The sequence below is a fragment of the Rana temporaria genome, chromosome 12 (genome assembly GCF_905171775.1).
Source record: "Rana temporaria chromosome 12, aRanTem1.1, whole genome shotgun sequence".
Lineage (NCBI taxonomy): Eukaryota > Metazoa > Chordata > Amphibia > Anura > Ranidae > Rana > Rana temporaria.
Window position 1 is genome coordinate 29,908,292 of NC_053500.1, and position 23,285 is coordinate 29,931,576.

The 23,285-nt window shown below is 46.4% G+C and overlaps 1 protein-coding gene across 2 annotated transcripts in view; it reads right to left on the minus strand.

Moving 5' to 3' along the window:
- Positions 1 to 12,509: 12,509 nt before the first annotated feature.
- The window catches only part of LOC120919015 (cytochrome b561), a 189,342-nt gene continuing 178,566 nt past the window's right edge, over positions 12,510 to 23,285 (minus strand). For both annotated transcript variants that reach the window (XM_040330955.1, XM_040330954.1), the window contains 3 exons: positions 19,502 to 19,605; positions 18,587 to 18,744; positions 12,510 to 13,038 (listed from right to left, as the gene is read on the minus strand). In XM_040330955.1, the coding sequence (XP_040186889.1) occupies positions 12,840 to 13,038; positions 18,587 to 18,744; positions 19,502 to 19,605 (461 nt within the window). In that variant the 3' untranslated portion in view covers positions 12,510 to 12,839. The remainder of the gene's footprint in view (positions 13,039 to 18,586; positions 18,745 to 19,501; positions 19,606 to 23,285) is intronic.

Genomic DNA, 23,285 nt, shown 5'->3' on the forward strand with positions numbered 1-23,285 from the left:
CGCGCCTGACGCATCCGCCCACGGGTCCTTAAACCTGGCCACGAACCGTGGCACCTACCGATAGAGACGGGACGCTAGAAGGTCTACGTCTGGAGTGCCCCACTTTTTGGCACAGACCCTGAAACACCTGCGGGTGGAGAGACCACTCTCCTTGGCCCAGTGTAGTGTGACTTAGGAAGTCGGCTTGCCATACTGTACCCCCAGTACGTAACGCAAAAGGCCGATAGAGCCGGAACGGACCTTTCGGTCCACCGAAGGATGTGCGCGACCTTCGTCGTTGCAGCTGAACTCCGTGTGCCTCCCTGTTGATTGACGTACGGCCAGGGCCGCGGCGTTGTCGGACTGGATCCTGACCGGTCGGCCCTGCAGATCCAGGGACCACCTGTCAAGGCACAGCTTAATTGCTCGGAGCTCCAGAATATTGATCAGTAGGCGGGACTCCTCCGGAGTCCAGCGCCCCTGGGCTGACTGGGTGCCCCAAACGCCCCTCCCAACCGGAGAGGCTGGCATCCGTCGTGACCACTGTCCAGTGGCACGGCAGAAAACGACTTCCCGGCCCGAAGCACCGGAGACGCCAGCCACCACACCAGGGGAAACATGACCAGTTGACTCAATGAACCTGGTAATCCAGAGATGACGGAAGCTTGTCCCCACGTGACAGCAGTTCCCTCGGTAGCACCCTGGCGTGGAATTGGGCATACAAAAGTCAGACCCAGAACCCTCATGCAGAATCGCAGAGATGACCACTTCTAGGTCGACAACTGCTGCCCAGCAGATTGCAGAGTCTGAATTTTTTCCGTTAGGAGAAAAAAACTCACGCCCCGGTGGAATCCAGGACTAGTCCCAGGAATTCCAGTCCCTAAGACGGAATCAACACTGACTTCTGGACAATACAGAAGCCAGCCGAACTCTTGGAGAGTCTGACACGTGATAGACACGGCTCCACTAATTCAGAGCTCGAAGAAGCTCGTAGGAGAATGTCGTCCAGACATCCCATGATAATAAACACCCGCTGACACAGCCGGGCCAGTATCGGGACGAGCACCTCGGTGAAAACCCGTGGTATCGACACCAAGCCGAACGGGAGGGCCACAAAATGAAAATGGTCCTCCCTGACCGCAAAGCCCAGAATCTCTGGTGCTTTGAGCATATGGGAACATGCAGGTACGCGTTCATGACATCCAAGGACGCCAGAAAATCCCCATCCTGAAATTTTGCACTTTGACAAAAAAAAACAAACGAGGGCCTTGAGGCCCAGGACAAAGGCGTTAAGGGCCTTAAGGTCCAGGATTGGACGGACCCCTTCCTTTTTTGGGGACTACAAACAGATTGGCGTAAAAACCCTTGAAACCGTTCCCTTGAAGGAACCGGTATAATCACTCCCCTGGCCAGCAGATCCTGACCAGCCCCTGACAGGGCCACCCGGCGTACCGGAGGAAGCTGGAAGGAAAAATCTGTTTGGTGGACAAGAGAGAAACTATCTTGTACCCCGAGGAAATTACCTCGCAAACCCAGCGGTCGGAAAGAGGGATCTCCACCGAGCCGCGCATCCGCAAAGTCGGCCCCCCACCCGAGTGTCTGGCGGGGGCAGACCTATATGCAGAAGCAGGCTTGTTGGGCTTGCGGTACCAGGTGCGCTTTTTGATCTACAGTGGGTGCCTTAGCACCCTGGAAAACGTTTTCCTGTCGCACCTGGGGGCGAAAAAAAAATAAAAATAAAATAAAATCACTTGGGGGAGGTAAAGGAGGGACCCTGCTTATGACGAGGCTTCTTACCCTTCCCAGATTGCGGGAGCAGAGTGCTCTTACCCCCTGTAGCATCTATAATGATGTCATCCAGGGACGCCCCAAAAAGCCGTGCACCCTTCAAGGGTAAGTCCCCTAAGGACCTTTTAGAGGTTTGGTCCGCAGACCAACACTTTAGCCACCCAAGGTGGCATAGTACCACCGTGTAGGCGGAGGCCCTGGAGAGCAAGAGGAGTGTATCCAGGGCCAATTCACAGACAAACTGCAGGCCCTGCACCAACTGGTCAGCCAGGCCCACACAGAGCTCAGGAGCATTATGCGCCTCCAGCTCCTGCAGCAGGGACTTTGCCCGCTCAGTAATTGTCTGTGACACTAGAGCTCCGGCCAAAACCGGTCTCACTGCCGACCCCACTACTGTGAACATGGAGCGGGCCACATCCTCAGCTCTCCTATCTGCGGGGTCCAAAAAGGCGGGAGCCCCTTCCACAGGTAACGTGGTAGACTTGTTCAGTCTGGACACAGGGGGGTCCGCTGACAGAGGACTTTTTTTTTTAAAAATCTTCCTCAAGAGGATAACGGACCGCAAAGTATTTTGGTACATCAAAAACTTTCTGCGGCCGATACCATTCCTTGTATAATATTTTGTCCAGGTAAGGAACACAAGGAAACACTTTTTGCGGGGCGGTGTGCATAACCCAAAAGGGACCGGCGTCGAGTATCCCGCACCCCAGTGATAAAAGCTCCAACAAAACGCCTTATCAAGCGCTGACCCTGAAGCAGAGTCATCCTCACTGACCGTGTGGGCTAAGCCTGCAACATCTGACATGACGGAACCAGAGCCAGCAGCAGGATCTGGTTACGTGTCAGAGCCTTCCCCAGAAGCAGGCGCAGGGAGGGGGTTTTTACCCCCCTTTTGGCTGCTTGTCACTTCAATCCTGGCGATAAACGCCTAAGGGACTGCCGTATGGGCTCTACAGAGTCCGCAGGGGCACTAAGGGTTAACTCAGGCATGGTTGGGGTAGAAGCCTCTGTTCAGACTCCATGTTGACCCACCGCTATGCCGCCCTAGTACTGCAAGGCAGAGACCCACAGGTCACCCTCCCGGCCGCAAAACAGAGAGCAGGGGACCCCCAGGTAACTCGCCACCCGGCCAGGCTGTAGTGCTGCTGAAGCGCTGAGAGTGCTGTCCGCTCTGCGCCGTCCCTCAGGAAGCAATTCACGGGCTGCAAAATGGCGGCCATACACGTTTAAAGCAACAGTGACACAGCAGAAAACACAGCCCAGCACACAGAGCAACTCCAGTACAACAAATTAATAAGAAGGGAGAAGCTGCTGCTCCAGGTGAGCACACCTGAGCAATCAATGTCCACTCAGAAACAGGTGGGTGCCTGCAATGCATGAGGCATAAAAACTTGAAGGCAGGGTATGGACAGCCGCACACCAATGAATCTTTAAAAAGTAAGCCTTTAATGGTGAAAAAGGAAAGGCACTACAAAAAATTAATAGCACCACACAGCAGCACAGCCCCCGTAGTGACAGAGCCCCAGGCGGACCCCAACCCCTTACAGCCGCCACCCAGCATGGGGAAGGAGGGAGAGGAAGGGAGAGAGGAAAGCAGGGCGGACACTCATTCGACCTCCCCAGGAAAACACCAGCCAGACCACTTACCTGAGCAAGGGCCACTACTTACCCGTCCTGCGACTACCCGGCTGGAGGTATCCCAGACAGAACCAACGTCCGCTAAACGGCATGGCTGTCGGCCAGACACACTGTGACAAAGCCATAGAGACCGGTCATATGTGTGCCCTAGAACAAGATGTTCCCCGGCCGCCCCTGGAGCAACGAGGCCTGTCGTGGACGTCCCAAAGCTGAGCTAAGGGCCGGCACACGCTCGATGGCCGAACATGGGGGGACTACAAGGATCGAGATCCAGCCTGTCACCCAGTCGGCTGTTGATAGAAGAATCACAGGATTCAAAAATGCAGGAACAAAATAATAAAAGCAAGAAAAATCGCAAGAAAAAATCTCCAGAGTACAGGGACTCCAGAGAGAGCCTGACTCTCCTGTCGTTAGGCAGGAAAAAACTGAGGCTGCTAGAGCAGGTGGTGGGTTATACCCGAAGGGGCCACGCCCCCTGGGAGGAGCTGCACTGAGGAATGTGTTGTTAACACTTTAAGTGCTTTTTTTCGGCCTAAACTCTCCTAAAGGGAAGCGGATATAACCCTACTGTCAAAGGATGCTGTGTCCGTCTATGAACGGAAGAGAAATATATATATATACAGAGATGAATAGAATCAGACTTATGGGGAAGAGGGAGTTTCGTCTAGTAACTGTCCAGAGCATGGACCTAAAATACGGGTGTAACATGTTCCAAAGGTGAACTTATCCTTTAACCCTTTTTACTGCCACTGAGGAATATCTTACAGTGGTTGCAGCAATTGTTTTTTCACACACTCACGACAGCTGCAGCCAACTGTCCACTATATAATAAAAGCAACCTTGCTGTAAAACCTGGGGCCCTCCAGCTGTTGTGGAACTACATTTACCATGAGGCATTGCAAGGTTGGTAGTTGCAATTACTCCCAGAGGCATGATGGGACTTTGAGTTCTGCAACAGCTGGTGGGCCCCTGGTATTCACTATGACAGTGGTCATCAACCCTGTCCTCAGGACCCACTAACAGGCCAGGTTTGCAAGATAACTGAAATACATCATAGGTGATATAATTTGCTGCTCAGTCATTGCTGTATTCTAGTCTGCATCTCCCCAAGGTAATACATAAAACCTGGCCTGTTACTGGGCCCTGAGGACAGGGTTGATGACCACTTCACTATGAGACGGCGAACACCATCCACCAAAAGGAAACCGACTTCAGTAGTGGCAGGGGAATCTTTGAGCTGGGTATACACGTACCAAGTCAGCTGGGACTGGAAAACTTTCAGCATTTGTGTACCGCTGAATGTTCAACAGAAACCAAACAACCAGCTTCTGTGGAACAGTCATGCTGGAAAACCAGCATTCGATCATCACTTGCAGCCAATAGCTGGAAGTCGCCCCTCCCCCCCAATCACGATACAAAAGGTAAATCGGCAGAGATTCCTGCATCAACATCATTTATGTTATTACCTGGACACTGTCGGATCCATCCATCTCAGAGGTCAGGAGACACAGAGGACGTGGCTAGACATCGGGCATCTATTTACCTCATGCGAGCGAAGATCTCCTATAATTTAGAGATCATCAGGGTCTGGTAAGAGGCCAATTTAATCTTCATATGGATTAATGTATAATGTTATCACTGGGAACGGTGTACAGAACATTAAATTGGTGGAATGCCATTGATACATATGGGCTCTTGTTTATTGAATATTATGAATATTATTTTCACAACAAGAAACACATGTTAATACACAGTGTTTGCACAGTCTCTTAAATAAAAAAAAAAACTTGAATCAGAATTATTTAAATTTTTTCACATTTTTCATTATCTCCTTGTATGCCAGGAGTGGTTAAAAAAAGTGCAGCAGTCTTCACTTATATTAAGCACAAGCTTTTTTTTTTTTCCCCTATACCTACAAATTAACTTGATTGTATTTTTTCTGAAAATATGTGTTTGAGCTGTACTAATATCATGCAACATAAAAACGATCAACAGGGCTTTCTTCTTTCAGACAAGATGTTTTGTCTAATCAAGCCTGAAAATGTGCAAAAATGGCCCTGGTGATAAAAGGGTTAAAGAATAAGAAATGTGGAGTTTATAATATATTGAGCACCCAGGGCTGCTCTATATCAGAAAATAGTTTACCAGTGTTTATAATTAAATTTTAAAATGAATAATGCATAAAAGTCAAAATAAAAGTAGACAGTGAACTCCAAGTTGTCACATGGGCAGTCAGTGGGGAAATGCCCACTTCAACGTGAACCCCTCTTACATTGGTGGTCTGCAACATGCTTTCTTCCACTTCTAGTCAGTGAGAAAGGTCCCCTTATACTAATGAATAGCATTAGAAGGGCCCCATGACACTGGTATTTAATAGAAATAATGCTCAGTCTATTGCTGGTTACTGGGAAGAAGCCCACTCCCCCTACAGATACTCAAATGCCTACATTGGTATAGAGAGGAGGGGGTTGGGTTCCTGAAGAACTGGGCCGACTTCTCAGTCAGCTATCAGCTCTATAGAAGGGACGGACTGCACCTAAATGAGGAGGGTGCGGCTCTGCTGGGAGTGAAGATGGCCGAAAAGTTAGAAGGTCTTTTAGGCCGGATTCACACCTATGTGAATTGAGTGTGGCTTAAACCGCATCCAATTCGCAGAACATTTATAAATACATTAATTTCAATGAGGCTGGTTCACATATGTGCGATGCATTTGCACTGCGCATTGCTGAAAAAACACGTGTGCGTTTTCTAGGCAGTGTGGCTCAGGTGCGAATTCAGGCCCATTATCTTCTATGGGCACGCATCCAATTCGCACATGTGTTCATTTCTCTTCAGGATTTCTCTCATTCATCTCAATACACTTCCCCCTCCCCCTCCTAGGTCTCCAAATTCGCAGCTAAAACGGAGATGATCTGCTGAACAGTTCTGCAGAGATAAGAGAGCTGAAATTCGCACTGCACAAGTGTGAATCCGGCCTTAAACTAGGCGATGGGGGGGGGTCCAGAGGTAGAGATTGTTCCACGCTGACTAATTCCTGAGGGTAGTATTGGGGGCATTAGTGGTAGGTTGACTAAAGCACCTCAACCCGAGGTTAGTACAGTAACAAGTCCTATTTGCAACCTCAGAACACCCACTAAGGAGATAGTATGCAACCAGTCTAAACTACGTGGCATGTTCACCAATGCCAGTAGTCTGGCGGAAAAGATGGGAGAACTAGAGCTACTGTTGTACAAGGAGGATTTAAATTTTGTAGGAATTTCAGAGACTTGGTTCAACAGCTCTCATAATTGCCTGGCAACTATTCAAGGGTATTCTCTATATTGCAGGGATAGAGAGGGTAAAAAAAGGGCGAGGGGTCTGCCTGTATATCAAAAATGATGTACAAGTGAATATGAGAGACGACATCACTAAGGGAGGAGGAAGCATCCTTATGGGTGGAGTTACAAAGGGAGGAAACTAAGGGGACCGTAATACTTGGGAATATGCTGTAGGCCCCCTAACCAGACGGAGGAGGTGGAGGCAGAGACGGACCTCCTAGCACAACTTGGATTAGTGGGAAGTGTCATTATATTGGGGGATTTTATCTATCCAGACAGACTGGGTGGAATAAACCATGCATTCATCTAAGGCTCGCCAGTTCCTAAATGTCTTGCAGGACAATTTCATGGGTCAGATGGTAAATGCACCAACCAGAAACAAAGCGTTACTAGACCTATTGATTACCAACAATACAGACCTGATTTAAAATAATGCATTTGGGTGGCAAAAATATGAATGCAATCTACTCACTAGGAGGAGAACCTCTGGGGGGAATCTATGATGGAAAAGGAACTGGGGGTCCTAGTAGATGACTGTCTCAGCAATGGCATGCAAAACAAACAGAATATTGTTATGCATTAAAAAGGGGATCAACTCCAGAGATAAAACGATAATTCTCCCACTCTACAAGACTCTGATCCGGCCACACCTGGAGTATTCCGTCCAGTTCTGGGCACCAGTCCTCGGGAAGGATGTGCTGGAACTGAAGAGAGTCCAGAGAAGGGCAACAAAGCCAATAAAGGGACTGGAGGACATTAGATATGAGGAAAGGTTGTGATCACTGAACTTATTCTCTCTGGAGAAGAGATGCTTGAGAGGGGATATGATTTCAATGTACAAATACCGTACTGGTGACCCCACAATAGAGATAACACTTTTCCGCAAAATGGAATTTAATAAGACACGCGGACACTCATTAAAATTAGAAGAAATACTGTTTCGGTGTCACCGTTGACACCAGAGTATAGAAAACGGTTTGAAATGCATAAGTTTGTTGACCTGACTGACGGTAGAGCCAGCTTTTGGAATAGGGCCCCTAGGGCCGGAATCTCAACTCCCCCTCTACCCATACAGGGCGAGGGTAATATCAGTACTCTTGGATAAGTGTATGATTTGGCTACTGTTATTACCTGCATTTATCTGTATCTTGTGAACCGATTTATACCAATAAAAAAAAAATGTTAATTGGAAAAAAAATAAAATTAGAAGAAAAGCGGTTTAACCTTAAACTGCATAAAGGGTTCTTTACTGTAAAGATGTGGAATGCCCTTCCACAGGCAGTGGTTTCAGCTGGGAGCTTAAAAAAAAACTATGAGGGATATACAATGTAATACTAACATAAAATCACACACATAGTTTGGACTTGTCTTTTTTCAACCTCATCTACTTTGTAACTATAAAAGCATTTTTTGAGCTGCAGTGTGCATGAGCCCTTAAAGCAGGGATATGCAATTAGCGGACCTCCAGCTGTTGCCAAACTACAAGTCGCATGAGGCATAGCAAGACTCTGACAGCCATAAGCATGACACCCAGAGGCATGATGGGACTTGTAGTTTGGCAACAGCTGGAGGTCCGCTAATTGCTTATCCCTGCCTTAAAGCATAAATTAAAACTATGGTGCTATTTAGTCCCCATGGAACGAGGTCAAAGGGGTGATGGCCGCTTCTCCCCTGGATCAGGTCTTGAGATAACCTAATGCTTATATTTTGGAAAAGAAGAAGAGGCGGCGCGCCATCTTGTAACCTTACAGATGACCAACTTTACATGCTAAGCTTGATTCACACAAAGTGAGTGCATTTACCAATTCTTATTTTAACATTAGCACAGGTTGTGCACTGAGATGGTGCGCCCTTTCTTCATCTTTTCCAAGATTAAACTATATTTACTGTATAAAACACAATACTAAACATGCCTGACCATTTCATTCTTCCCCACATTCAAACATATAGAGAAATGTTTTATCAAGTCACACATTTTTTTTTTCCAGAGAAACTGACAATTTTAATGCTTTTCAAAATAGGTCAATACATTAACAAATATATCTATATAACTGTATATATAATACCACATTCTCTTGTAAACAAGTTTACACCTTGGAAATGACAGTTGTGCATTTGGACATACATTTAAACAAAAAATGCTAAATTTGTAACAAAAAGAAAAAAAAAGTATTTGGCGTGACAGATGACATTCTACAAACCTGAGCTTAAAACATATCACAAACACCACCAACAGCTGTTCTGTAGTACAACAATAAAAAAGACTATATATTTGTCACAAAATACAGTTTATAAATGGCACAAAGAAAGGCTATAAGAATAGAAACAACTCACCACTGAAGTCGGTAATAAAGGCTGCAGATTTCCACGGATTCTACTGAATGGCTATGATAACTCTCCTCTACCTCTCATTATCACACATTTACATTAGATAGCTTAGAATTTAGCAGGTCACCTGTTTTACAACATTAAGAATTCACAGTCAGTACTATATATATGTATATAGTCTAAGCAACTGCAGGACTCTAGAACATGATTTACAGAGAAATGGAGAGGAGAATTCCACAGGTGAGATATGCTGCTGGGAGGGGATTAATGGAAACCTGTACCGAGAGAAATATGGAGGCTGCTATTGCTGGCAAAGGTTTCTATTAAAGCAGAATGCAGTACAAACAGTTAAACACGTTGTAAATACATATCTGCCAAAAGAATTGCAATTCTATATAGCCACTCTTATAAATGTACTTGTATCTGGCACACCTAGGTAAGCGATCTGCTTATTTCCTGGTCTCTTTCCAGCCTACCCACCATTACCTCTGCAATTAGCAGTGAACAGATCCAGGACCCGTGTACAAGAGATATGTAAATCATATAAGTAGCTTTGCATCCGTCGGATTTTGGCAGGTCGGATTGGGTCGGTGTCAGCAGACATGTCTCTGCTGACATCCGTTGCTCCATAGGACTGCATGGAGCGGCCGTTCAGGCGGTTCTGAGCGGTCCGATCATGTGAAGGGGGCCTAAGGGCCCTTTCACACGGGGCGGATCAGTAATGATCCGCCTCTGTGTGTCCGAAAGCTCAGCGGGGATCGCTCTGTAGATCCCCGCTGAGCCGTCGGATGACAGGGCGGTCTCCGCACACTGTGCAGGGACCGCCCTGTGTTTTCTCCGCTCTCCCCTATGGGGGGGATCGGAAGAACACGGACCAGGTTTTGATATTAAGTTCATTCCTTTACATTTCAGTCATTTGGGCCCACCCATAATTGTAAAATATATGATGTAGCCCTCGTACTGAAAAGCTTGGAGACCCCCTGCCTCGGACTGTGATGAACAGGAGTATAAATGTTAAAATCGACTTACTTTGACTTGTCCTAGTCTATCTAGTAAGAATCGTTCTACACCGACAGGTGGTCAATTAGCGAAATATGGGAGAAAAAAAAAAACAGTTCTTTGCAAACAACACAATTATAAAAAAAAAAAAAAGAGAGGCTGCCAAAGGAACTTGAAGTAGAGTTTTTCTTTAATATGTGCTGTTCTGAGCAGGGTGGCCGGTGCACCTTAAGGCATTTGAAGATTGTCATTAGAGGTCTGACTACCCTAGCACTGAATATTGATAGGACTAGAATGCATGGGCTCCATACAATGCGTTCATCTAAGTTTCTGGCATCGTATTCAAATTTTGGGGAGAACGTGCACAAGTACCGTATATGGCTGTTTGTAGTCAGAGCTTAGATCCTCAGCACAAGTACCGCTCACAGTAACAGGTGGTGTGCTCTCTCTTCAGTAAGACCCTTTATGTCACCAACAGCCACAAAAAATAGATGCACACTGAAACAACTGCTATGGAACCTGATTAGTGTGTATGGGTGAACCAGCCCACAAACAATATACGGTACATACTTTCCCAAGTTATGTACACTTGGGCCCGGATTCAGATAGCAGTTACGACGGCGTATATCCGGATACGCCGTCGTAACTCTGAGTTGCGGGGTCGTATCTATGCGACTGATTCATAGAATCAGTTACGCATAGATTTCCCTAAGATCCGACCGGCCTAAGTCTCTTACACCGTCGTATCTTAGGCGGCATATTTACGCTGGCCGCTAGGTGGCGCTTCCGTTGATTTACGCGAGGAATATGCAAATTAGGTAGATACGCCGATTCAGAAACGTACGTCCGCCCGGCGCATTTTTTTACGTTGTTTACGTTAGGCTTTTTCCGGCGTAAAGTTACCCCTGCTATATGATGTGTATCCAATGTTAAGCATGGACGTCAGGCCAGCGTCGAATTTTCCGTCGTTTGCGGAAGTCATTTGCGAATAGGGCTGTACGTTAAGTTACGTTCACGTCTAAAGCATTGATGATTTGCGGCGTAATTTCGAGCATGCGCACTGGGATTCTTTCACGGACGGCGCATGCGCCGTTCGTAAAAAATGTCAAATACGTGGGGTCACAAGTAATTTATATAAAACACGCCCACATCATCCACATTTGAATTAGGCGGGCTTACGCCGGACCACATACGTTACGCTGCCGTAACTTAGGGTAACTTAAGTTCTTTATGAATACGGAACTTGCGCCCTAAGTTATGGCGGCGTAACGTATCTGATAGGGTTGTCCCGATACCACTTTTTTAGGACCGAGTACAAGTACCGATACTTTTTTTCAAGTAGTCGCCGATACCGAATACTGATACTTTTTTTAAATGTGTCCCCAAATGCAGCCATGTCCCCCCCATATGCAGCCATGTCCCTCTAACCATGTCCCTCACATATGCAGCCATGTCCCTCTAGCCATGTCCCTCACATATGCAGCCATGTCCCTCTAGCCATGTCCCTCACATATGCAGCAATGTCCCTCTAGCCATGTCCCTCACATATGCAGCAATGTCCCTCTAGCCATGTCCCTCACATATGCAGCCATGTCCCTCTAGCCATGTCCCTCACATATGCAGCCATGTCCCTCACATATGCAGCAATGTCCCTCTAGCCATGTCCCTCACATATGCAGCAATGTCCCTCTAGCCATGTCCCTTGATTTGGCGGTGCGGCGGCAGCGGCGGGGGGGAAAGTATTCTATTTAGGTATCGGGGGTATTTGCGCGAGTACGAGTACTCCCGCAAATACTCGGTATCGGTCCCGATACCGATACTGGTATCGGTATCTGGACAACCCTAGTATCTGAGATACGTTACGCCCGCCGATAGATACACCATTGTATCTGAATCCGGGCCTGTGTATTGAGAAGGACTAAGAAAAAAGCTAAGAAAAGTGCCCATGTATTCTAGGACATTCTGGAGGAAAGTGGCATATTTCTCATCTGTACAGACACTTTGTTCTGAATAACAAAACACAGCACTATAGAGATAGAGAGGCCACTATATTTACCTACTTAGGCCCCATACACACAATAAGATTTTCTGCAGATTTTTGTCTTCAGATTCACCAAAACCATGTAGTACAAGGGCCTGCCTGACAGCATACGAATTGAAACTCTTACGGTTTGACCTCCTATTATATGGTTTGGGTAAATCTTTAGTGTGTACGGGGTCTTAAACATACATGTAATGCTTTTTTGGCTAGAGAGAAACATTGCAATATCTTGCCTACACTGGAAACAAAGACGTCTACCACACACAATTTCACCTAAATCCATGAAATTCCTTTAGGTGAATTTTAAAGGCCTTTTTGGCACAGTGTAATGAAAGGCATTCATGTCCCGGACTTTTTTCGGTTATAAAATACCGGTAAATCAGGCAGAGCATGTCCACATGTAGCAGAGAAATCCAATAGCACAAGGTTATTAAAAGAAGCCTTCATAAAGAACTGCAGGTGGCTTCATGTATGAAGGAGAAAGGGGCACCTCTACCCATAACCACATGGCACCTCTTCATATCTGTAGTGCAGGTTAAAAGGATGAAATGCCTGGTTGCTATGGACAGCAGAGATAGTGAGACTTTCAGATTCCACTTCATCTGTGGGGTTAAGGTGTTTATTGTAACTACCTAGATTTATATTTGGATGTAGAAATGATGTATTTATTGTAACCACACAGAAAATAACCTCCATACATAGAAGAATCACCATTAACAATGACTAAGAATAGCAGGACATGGGCGCTGTCAGGGCTCTGTTGGGCTCTCCTCCCCCCCTTCTGTCAGAGTTTTGAAGTCAATGGAGAGAGCTTGTTCTTCCGGTAATGGCGGCCGCCTCCACTCCTCCCGTGTAAGAATGTAGACAATCACCATCCCAAATGCTACAAGCAGCAATCCTAATACATTGATAAGAACACCTTCTGGTGGCAGTAGAGAGTATTGATCTCTGAAAAAAAAACAACAAATGGATGATTAATAGCTTCCCAAACAATAACTTATCATACATCATGAACACTTGCATGCACAACACACTTATTTAAGGTTCTAGTTCAGAAGATGGTGCTAAAACATTGAGATCCACTTAAAGGGGTTGTAAAAGTACAATTTTTTCCCCCCTAAATAGCTCCCTTTACCTTAGTGCAGTCCTCCTTCACTTACCTCATCCTTCCATTTTGCTTTTAAATGTCCTTATTTCTTGTGAGAAATCCTCACTTCCTGTTCTTCTGTCTGTAACTACACACCATAATGCGAGGCATTCTCCCTGGTGTGGAGTGTCGTGCTCGCCCCCTCCCTTGGATTACAGGAGAGTCAGGACGCCCACTAACACACAGCTCCTTTCTCTATCTGCAACGTAGAGAGCGTCCTGACTCCTGTAGTCCAAGGGAGGGGGCGAGCACGACACTCCACACCAGGGAGAAAGCCTTGCATTACTGTGTGGAGTTACAGACAGAAGAACAGGAAGTGAGGATTTCTCAGAAGAAATAAGGACATTTAAGAGCAAAAATGGAAGGATGAGGTAAGTGAATGAGGACTGCACTAAGGTAATGGAAGCTATTTAGGAAAATAAATTGTACCTTTACAACCCCTATAGTTTTTAAAAATGGAGACATTTTAATTGAAAGACTTGCCTCACTCTGCCTCTGACCAGGTGAATTCTGCACAGAGACCAGTACTTGTGGGAGCGTTGATCTCCTGTGTCCCCAGCAGTGCTCACTGGTTCCTCCTTCTGACAGTCATGCCACTACTGTGCCTTGTACTGACATTGGGATTAATGGGAGGAAGCACTGATCACACGGGGACAGAAGACCGGCACTCCTGGAAGAGCTGCTTTCTGCACAGACTTCAGCAGGCCATTCCTTGTGATCACACCAATAGGAGAGGCAAGTATTCACTTTTTTTTAATACATGGCAGCTTTCATCCAGCCTTTTTGTTTGGTTGAAGTTGGAGCTTTAAAGTGACCTTGTCATCAGAAGGTTATTTACAAACGCTCTTTGCCAAAAGGAGATCAATAGTCTTGTATCAAAAAGTAAATTATACATTTATAAAATACACGTCAAACCAGGATTCCGGGAGTACGAAATATAAATGCATGTTGTATATGATTATTTTAATTATATTACAAGAGATGTTTGTGTTCCATAAAAAAAAAAAAAAAAAATACTTCTATGCTGCATCTGTCCCACACTACTTTGAAGACTGTGTGATCAAAGATCGCTGATCGCTCAGTTCTATGTCTTCACTGTGCAGAGAGCAGTGACTGTCAGTTACCGGCTCTCTACACTGCTCCTCCAGTGCTCGCTGTAGAGCGCTGGGCTGTGGAGTGGGGGGAGCGGCTGGCTCACTTCTTGGTACAGGCATCTGGGTGGATACCAATGGTAAAGATCTTTCCCGAGCCTTTGTTTCATCATATATGGCGACCTGTCAGAAAGTAATGTTTCGTCGCCGCCATAGTAAGGATACACTGTGAAGGGGGTAAGCGAACATCGTGTTATACCCACCGGAGTTTTGCATTTTACACCTCTTTTAACAGTAAACTGAGTATTAATAGTGAAATACAGTACTTAGAACTCTGTGTGAATGTTTAGATGTTGAATTTTAAAGGCAGCGAACTGTCAGATCAGCAAACCTGTGAGGTGAGCGGGCTCGCCGCTGCTTTTAAAATCCAACATCTAAACAGTCAGACGGAGTTCTAAATCCTGTATTTCACTATAAAAACTCACTTTCCTGTTAAAAATAAGTGTAAAATGTTAAACCTCCGGTGGGTGTAACAAGATGTCAGCTTTCCCCCTTCTCAGTGGATCATTAAAGAACAAAAAAGGTGTTTGGACAGCCGCACTCCAGAAGAAATTCCTTAAATTGCTTTTATTGGTAAAATTGGATAAAAAGCACTACAAGCCACAGCAAGAAACATAGGACACACAGCTGATGCGTTTCGCACTAGTACTTAGTGCTTAGTCATAGCTGTGTATCATAGTCATAGGAGTGCGGGATGTAGCAAGACGGGACGTCACTTCCGTTACACATTCTGACGGGTTGCCATATCTGATGAAATACCTGGACCAACTAAGTGACGTCAGCAGACGGTGGATTTTACTGTTGGCTGAAAATGGGGCACGGGGGAAAAGGAACAAGCTGCAGTCCTGCAACCCAAAGAAGAATTGCAGCCAAAATAGCTTTGACTAGACTTTGCCCTCAAGACGGTAAGTACACAAACAAAAATACATCCAAATCCACTCTACAAACTAATTTTCCTGGCGACATTCATCTACCAATTCTTTTTTGTAGAATGGTCTACTTTCTACTTTCTATCCCAGGAAAATGAAGGTTTAATATGAAACAGCATGTTTTTTCCCACACTGCTGTATTATCTCTTTGGATGGTTATTTTCTCCGTTGTTAAAGCTGAAGTTGAAAATGGTCATTTATGACATCATTTCACTGGTCCAGCTCTGACCAATGCAAGTATGTATGTGCCATGAAAGTCAGGTTGATCCATAATAAATTAGGTGCTACACAGCATGTAACGCTTTAGCAGTCTCCCTTCTTTTGCAGCCACTCTGTACATGTCCTTTTATACTGCTGAAAATAAAGAAGCCGTTTTCTTTTATTAGAGTGCATTCATCCTTTCAAGTTTATATATGTATTGCCATAACTGTGGATCCCTATGGAACCTGTAAATCATTGTAAAAGGCACTACTACAGTAATTGCCACCAACTTCCAGTCCTATTCTGAGCAGCTGCCCTACTGCTTACTGTACAAGGGGTGGTCGCTCACTCAGCACAGGCACCAGAGAACAATTTGTATTCTCTCACTGAATGCACACTGTTCTCTGATTGGATGAGGTGGAGATTGTGACCTCACTACCCAGCATCTCCACTTTATCCAAATCTACAGAGCACTTTGTATTTCTTAAGGAAATACCGTATTTATCGGCGTATACCGCACACTTTTTTGCCCTGAAATTCTGGGCAAAATCGTGGGTGTGCGTGATATACGCCGATACCCGCGCCGAGTTTGAACCACTGCCCCGGCATATACCGAGCGCAGTACACTCAGGTATAGTCGGGCAGTCTCGGCTCCTCTCGCGGTCACGTTCTGGATGTACAGGACGCACAGGACGTAACCGCAAGAGGAGCTGAGCCTACCCGAGTGTACTGCGCTCGGTATGTGCCGGCGCAGTGGTTCAAACTCAGGGCGGGGATCGAGCGGGGAGGACACCGCAGAAGGACGCCGGACCCGACGAGGAGGACACCACCGAAGCAGCAGACGGACGCCAGACCCGACGAGGCCGCCGATGGACGCCGCACAAGACACCAAAACTGTAAGTACTAAAAAATTTTTTTTTTTACAGGAATGCGGGTCCACTTTAGGGGTGCGCGCTATACGCCGGAGCGCACAATACCCCGATAAATACGGTACAAACGTTTCCCCTGAATGGCACAGGACATGGAAGTTAGAGGAGATCAATGTAGTAGTGGTGCCTACTACACGGAAATCCAGCTTCCACAGGATCCCATAGGTATGGCACATACATACATACATCGATCCAAGCTGGACCAATGCAGCTATGTAAAAATTGGCACAACTAAACGTCAACTTTAAAGAACACCTGTCATAAGAGAAATCCAGGGGCTGCCACTGCGGACCTTATCTGGAAATGCCATTTGTCCCAGAGTTCGGTAAACTTGAGTCACAGGAGCATCACGTGAAGTTCACAGCCCTGATCGGCACAATTGTTCTGGATCAGAGATTTACAGAAGTCAGAAGGTCAGCATGATTTAAGGCAATGAGGGAGACGGCCACAATGGCATCTCATGGTAGATTTCCTTTAAATGTGGATCACATTTGCTGATCCATAGGTGACCACTAGGAGGAGCTTTTGGATTTGAAATAAAATAATGATCATCATGTAAGAGTTTAACCGGCTTTAAAAAAAAACGACTTCTGATTATATTCTAATATAACCATAATGTGTACTGTGCGAAAACACACAAATGTTTTACTTACAGATATTAAACAATTCACACTTCAAACAAACAAACATAATTCCCATAATAGAATTATACAACAGTCTAGTTATCATCATCCACTATAAGAGGAGCGAACATCTTCTCCGATGAGAACCAGCAACCCTTACCAAATCATTTCTACAAAAAAGAAAGAGGTAACCATAGTCATGTATTTTCTTTTTACAAATTACATTTCTATTCCACCGATTGTGAGTATGGGAAGAACATCTCGGCAGGATGAGTTACTCTGCAGGCAGTCATGGAGAATCCCAGAGAAGAACTGAAATGCTCTGCAGGCCTCATTTATTGAGTCTTCTATAAGAAATCCCTGTATTGCCTCACCAGACTAAAGGTTTCATTACCCAGCTTTTAGTTTTCACTTCTGGATAAAACACAAACTGTTGCATTGAATGAATACAGACAGTTGATAAAGACACTGGGGCCAGATTCTCGTACATCCGCGTAAATTTGTGCGGGCGTAACGTATCTGATTTACGCTACGCCTCCGCAACTTACACGGGCAAGTGCTGTATTCTCAAAGCACTTGCTTCGTAAGTTGCGGCGGCGTAGTGTAAATCGGCCGGCGTAAGCCTGCCTAATTCAAATTTGGATCAGGGGGGCGTGTTTTATGTAAATGTACTGTGACCCGACCTGATTGACGTTTTTCCCGAACGGCGCATGCGCCGTCCATGGAATTTCCCAGTGTGCATTGCTCCAAAGTACGCCGCAAGGACGTCATTGGTTTTGACGTGAACGTAAATGACGTCCAGCCCCATTCACGGACGACTTACGCAAACGACGCAACTTTTTCAAATTTCGACGCAGGAACGACGGCCATACTTAATATTGTTACGCCGCACTTATGCCACCATATAGCAGGGGAAACTATACGCCGGGAAAAGCCTAACGTAAACGGCGTAAATTTACTGCGTCGTCCACGCATGCGCATCGCCGTTCGGCTCCTTTCGCCAATCGTGACGCGGCTTACGCGACGGGGGGAGAGCTCGTTTTTGGGCAAAACGTCAATCAACAGCATGTGAACTCCCGCGGGACTCGCAACCCGGATGCACGGGTGAATATGCTGTACAAAGGTATGTACAGCAGGAAAAAAAAAATATGTGCCTTAATCGTGATGGAATGTGGGGGGGCAGTGGAATAAAAAAAAGTTGTTTTTAAGGGGGAACCACCGCTTTAAGAATGCAGTTATGATCCGACGGCGTAAGTGACTTACGCCTTTCGAATCTAACAGATATCTATGCGTAACTGATTCTAAAAATCAGGCGCATAGATACGACCGGCCGCAGAGAGACGACGGCGTATCTGGAGATACGCCGTCGTATCTCCTCTAAGAATCTGGGCCTATGTAGATAAGCCGGAGACCAGTGCGATGAATAAGTAAACAGATTTGGCACTAATTACACGACATGCGAGTCCCACGAGACCAACATACCATGTTCTGACCTACAAAGGCGAAATATACTCACGGCAATGAGAAGAGCGCTTTCTCTGTAAGGCCAAGCAGGCATGTAGCAATCGAAGTCACCAGAAGTCCCATACCAAAGAATACGTGTAGAGGCTTACAGAAAGTTTTGTATGCAAAGGCCACTCCAGGCACGAAGAACACGATAAAGCCAAGTATCCACTAAAAAAAAAGGAATGTGGCAAGGTTAGGCAATGCCGATCACATAGATCACGAGTGGCAAGGTCAGCCGGTGCAGGCAGCGGTCTAAGGGGCCACAGAAATGTAATACACAATTCCCAATAATACAGACTCATCTTCCCTCTCTGCTGATTTAGGATGACCATTGTAGTGGAAAATCGAGTTTATAAAGACAAAATTAGAGTTGCTGATTGATTGCGCCAACCAAAGGACATCTACTTTCCAGGAATTGAATAGTGTTGATCCCTTCGTTTTGCATTTATTAGCTTCTTATCATTTTTCTGATGCCCCAGTGTAATTTATTTAAGCATTTACAGGCTCACAGCATCAAACACATTTTCTCATTGCTAACCTAAAGCCTGGTACACATGGGCCAAACATCAGGCCGTTCAACAGAAACTGGCTGGCATTCCACGTGTACAGCAGCTTGTGCGACTGAAGCATTCAAATCAGCGCTCGCAGCCAGGGTGGGAAGCCCCCTGTGAGAACACAATAGCTCAGCATGGAGATCACTGTACTAACATCGCATAGTTAGTACAACAAGCTCCTCTCAAACTCCTCAGTTGGATTTCCCCATAGTGTGCACCCTGCATAAGCTCCTCTCTATAGATTCCATTGTTTATGGTCAATAAGCCTCACACAGCAGTTTATGGCTATCCCAAACCAGAGAAATGTAGCTTGTGACTTGCTGACCTTACTACTGTATACACACATTCAGAAGATGCTTCTGCTATCTTACCTGCAGGATGTAGAAGCTGAATGTAGCAATGCCTAACCAGCTGTGTAAGCTGTACATGTCGGGGATTTGTTTCTTTTGGTGGAACTGAAATACAGCAACGATCCCTGGAAAAAAGCAACAAATTAACACAAATGCCAGTCAGTTAATTTTACATTTCCCTTTGCCTCCACATGCATTGCGCTATTAGGGGAGATTTGCTAAAACTGGAGCCCTCAGAATCAGATGTGCATAGTAACCAATCAGCTTCTAAGGTCAGATTGTTCAATTAAGCTTTGGCAATAAAACCTGGAAGCCGATTGGTTTCTAGGCAGAGCTGCGCCAGGATTGTGCCATGCTCCAGGTTTAGTAAATAGCCCCCATTGACTCCTTAGCTTTGCTTTCTGCTCAGTGTCTGAGAGTTTCGCTATAACAATTAGTGACCACTGAAGACATTTCTAGGTAACAATTTATAGTTATTGGACACAACATAAGGGGTCTTTACTGCTGCCAAAAAAAGTGAAAGAAATAAAAGTGCCCATACCCACCTGCATATCTGTGACAGGATGCGCTTAGCTGGGCCACATTGTCATCGGTCCTTTCACTAGAGCAGGGGGTCTCCAAACAGCTCAAACAAAAGGCCAGTTTATGGTTCTTCAGACTATAAGGGGGCCGGATTGTGGAAAGTGGGGGTAGAAAATGTCCTGGGCCCAGCATCAGTGAGAAGAAACATGACCTCAGGGTTTGTGGGCTGTAAGAGGAAGAATAGTACCCTATCGCTGGTATCAGGGGGAGGCATAGTACCCTATTGTTGGTATCAGGGGGAGGCATAGTTCCCCAGCGTTGATATCGAGGGGGGGGGAAGGAATAGTACCCCAGCGTTGGTATTGGGGGGGGGGGAATAGTACCCCAGCGTTGGAATCAGGGGGGGGGAATAGTACCCCATTGTTGGTATCGGGGGGAGGAATGGTACCCCAGCATTGGTATCGGGGGGAGGAATAGTACCCCAGCGTTGGTATCGGGAGGGAGGAATAGTACCCCAGCGTTGGTATCGGGAGGGAGGAATAGTACCCCAGCATTGGTATCGGGGGGAGGAATAGTACCCCAGCGTTGGTATCGGGGGGAGGAATAGTACCCCAGCGTTGGTATCGGGAGGGAGGAATAGTACCCCAGCGTTGGTATCGGGGGGAGGAATAGTACCCCAGCGTTGGTATCGGGGGGGAGGAATAGTACCCCAGCGTTGGTATCGGGGGGAGGAATAGTACCCCAGCGTTGGTATCGGGGGGAGGAATAGTACACCAGCGTTGGTATCGGGGGGAGGAATAGTACACCAGCGTTGGTATCGGGGGGAGGAATAGTACACCAGCGTTGGTATCGGGGGGAGGAATAGTACACCAGCGTTGGTATCGGGGGGAGGAATAGTACACCAGCGTTGGTATCGGGGGGAGGAATAGTACCCCAGCGTTGGTATCGGGGGGAGGAATAGTACCCCAGCGTTGGTATCGGGGGGAGGAATAGTACCCCAGCGTTGGTATCGGGGGGAGGAATAGTACCCCAGCGTTGGTATCGGGGGGAGGAATAGTACCCCAGCGTTGGTATCGGGGGGGAGGAATAGTACCCCAGCGTTGGTATCGGGGGGAGGAATAGTACCCCAGCGTTGGTATCGGGGGGGAGGAATAGTACCCCAGCGTTGGTATCGGGGGGAGGAATAGTACCCCAGCGTTGGTATCGGGGGGAGAAATAGTACCCCAGCGTTGGTATCGGGGGGAGGAATAGTACCCCAGTGTTGGTATCGGGGGGAGGAATAGTACCCCAGCGTTGGTATCGGGGGAGGAATAGTACCCCAGCGTTGGTATCGGGGGGAGGAATAGTACCCCAGCGTTGGTATCGGGGGGAGGAATAGTACCCCAGCGTTGGTATCGGGGGGAGGAATAGTACCCCAGCGTTGGTATCGGGGGGAGGAATAGTACCCCAGCGTTGGTATCGGGGGGAGGAATAGTACCCCAGCGTTGGTATCGGGGGGAGGAATAGTACCCCAGCGTTGGTATCGGGGGGAGGAATAGTACCCCAGCGTTGGTATCGGGGGGAGGAATAGTACCCCAGCGTTGGTATCAGGGAGAGATATAGTACCACATTGTTGGTATCAGGGAGACATATAGTACCACATTGTTGGTATCAGGGAGAGATATAGTACCACATTGTTGGTATCAGGGAGAGATATAGTACCCCATTGTTGGGGTCAATGGGAGGAATGATGCATAAACATTGATATTAGTGGGAGGAATAGTGCTTCACCATTAGTGTCAGTGGCAAAAATGATGCCCCACTGTGGGAGGAATAGTGCCTCATATCACTGTGAGGAATAGTTCCCCAAGGGCCAAATAAATGCTAGCAAAGGGCCACATCCAGTCCCTAACCACTTGCCGCCCACCTGCCTGCCCACCATCAAATTACAGAGGAGCGGTGCGGCTCTGTTTCTGGGTGGATGTCGTATGTGCGGCACACACATGAAATTGACTCTCACAGTGACACTGACAGCAGTGTGCAGCAGCACAGATGAGGATGACACCTCACTGACACCATACGTCCCCTCCTGAGTCACAGTGACAGTCTCTCTGCGTGCCAGGTGGTCACTTCAGTCCAAACAGCACCGACAGTCCCAATCCTGGCTTGCCTTACTCCCGTCCCGCACACAAGGCTTCGGCCGCTCCCTTGCACAGTGACATCACCCAAACACATTGTAGGAGGCACCTGGGTGGTCTCTGTGCTGCTCCAATCCAAAGCTGTGCAGTTCCAAGCCGAGCGTCACAGCCATTTTTTTTACTGGCAACCATTTATTGGCAGAAGAGTGCCCATTTTTAGTGGCTGGCAGTAACAATACTGCTTGTAAGCACCAGCAGGAACCCCATCCTCTCAAATAACAGCCAATAATTTGTGAATGAATAAAGCACACTTCTCATATCCTAAGCCCCTTGTAGTTATGTGTACACACTAGTTTGCAAAATTGCAATGAAAAATATTTTGCACCAGAGTATAATATTTGGCAGGGATATTCTTCTCCAGTAAGCAGTGTTCACATTTTTAGGTCTATCATTACAAGTCAAGTGTTCTTGTCTTCTTCCCACCACAATAAATAGCTACAGCAATCATCTTATATACACAAAGTACACGTGTTCTTTCCTGCCATGGAGATTCCTGGTGGGAAGGGTTATTGGCATCCTTACCCTGTAGGCAAGGCAAGACTAATAAAATACAGATATATTATCAAACGTATACATCACAGATGATTACTCTTACTTTTTTTTATTTTTTTATGTCACAATGTAGAGAATAAGATTTCCTATCATCTGTGCCCAGTCTTGCCACACAGAGTTAATCCAGCGCTGAGCAATCCTCTTTTATTGTTCAGTGAAATAAAACAGACTTCCAGATAAAGACCAAAGTCCTTGCTTGAGTGACAGGTTATTTACATATCTCGTGCACTAGCTTGCAGACATGCACAGCTTCTGTAAAGTGCACAATTCACATCCCCCTCCCCTCTCCTCCTCTCCTCTCCTCTCCTCTCCAGCTCTCCCAGGATTGGCTGTCTTTCCTGTGTTTTGATTAAATGTTTTCAAAATATGGGGTGATCCACAGTTCAGTGTAAACAGCCATCCGAATATACATAGACAAGAAGCTGTGCATGTCTGCAAGCTAGTGCACGAGATATGTAAATAACCTGTCACTCAAGCAAGGACTCTGGTCTTTATCTGGAAGTCTGTTTTATTTCACTGAACAATAAAAAGAGATTGCTCAGCGCTGGATTAAC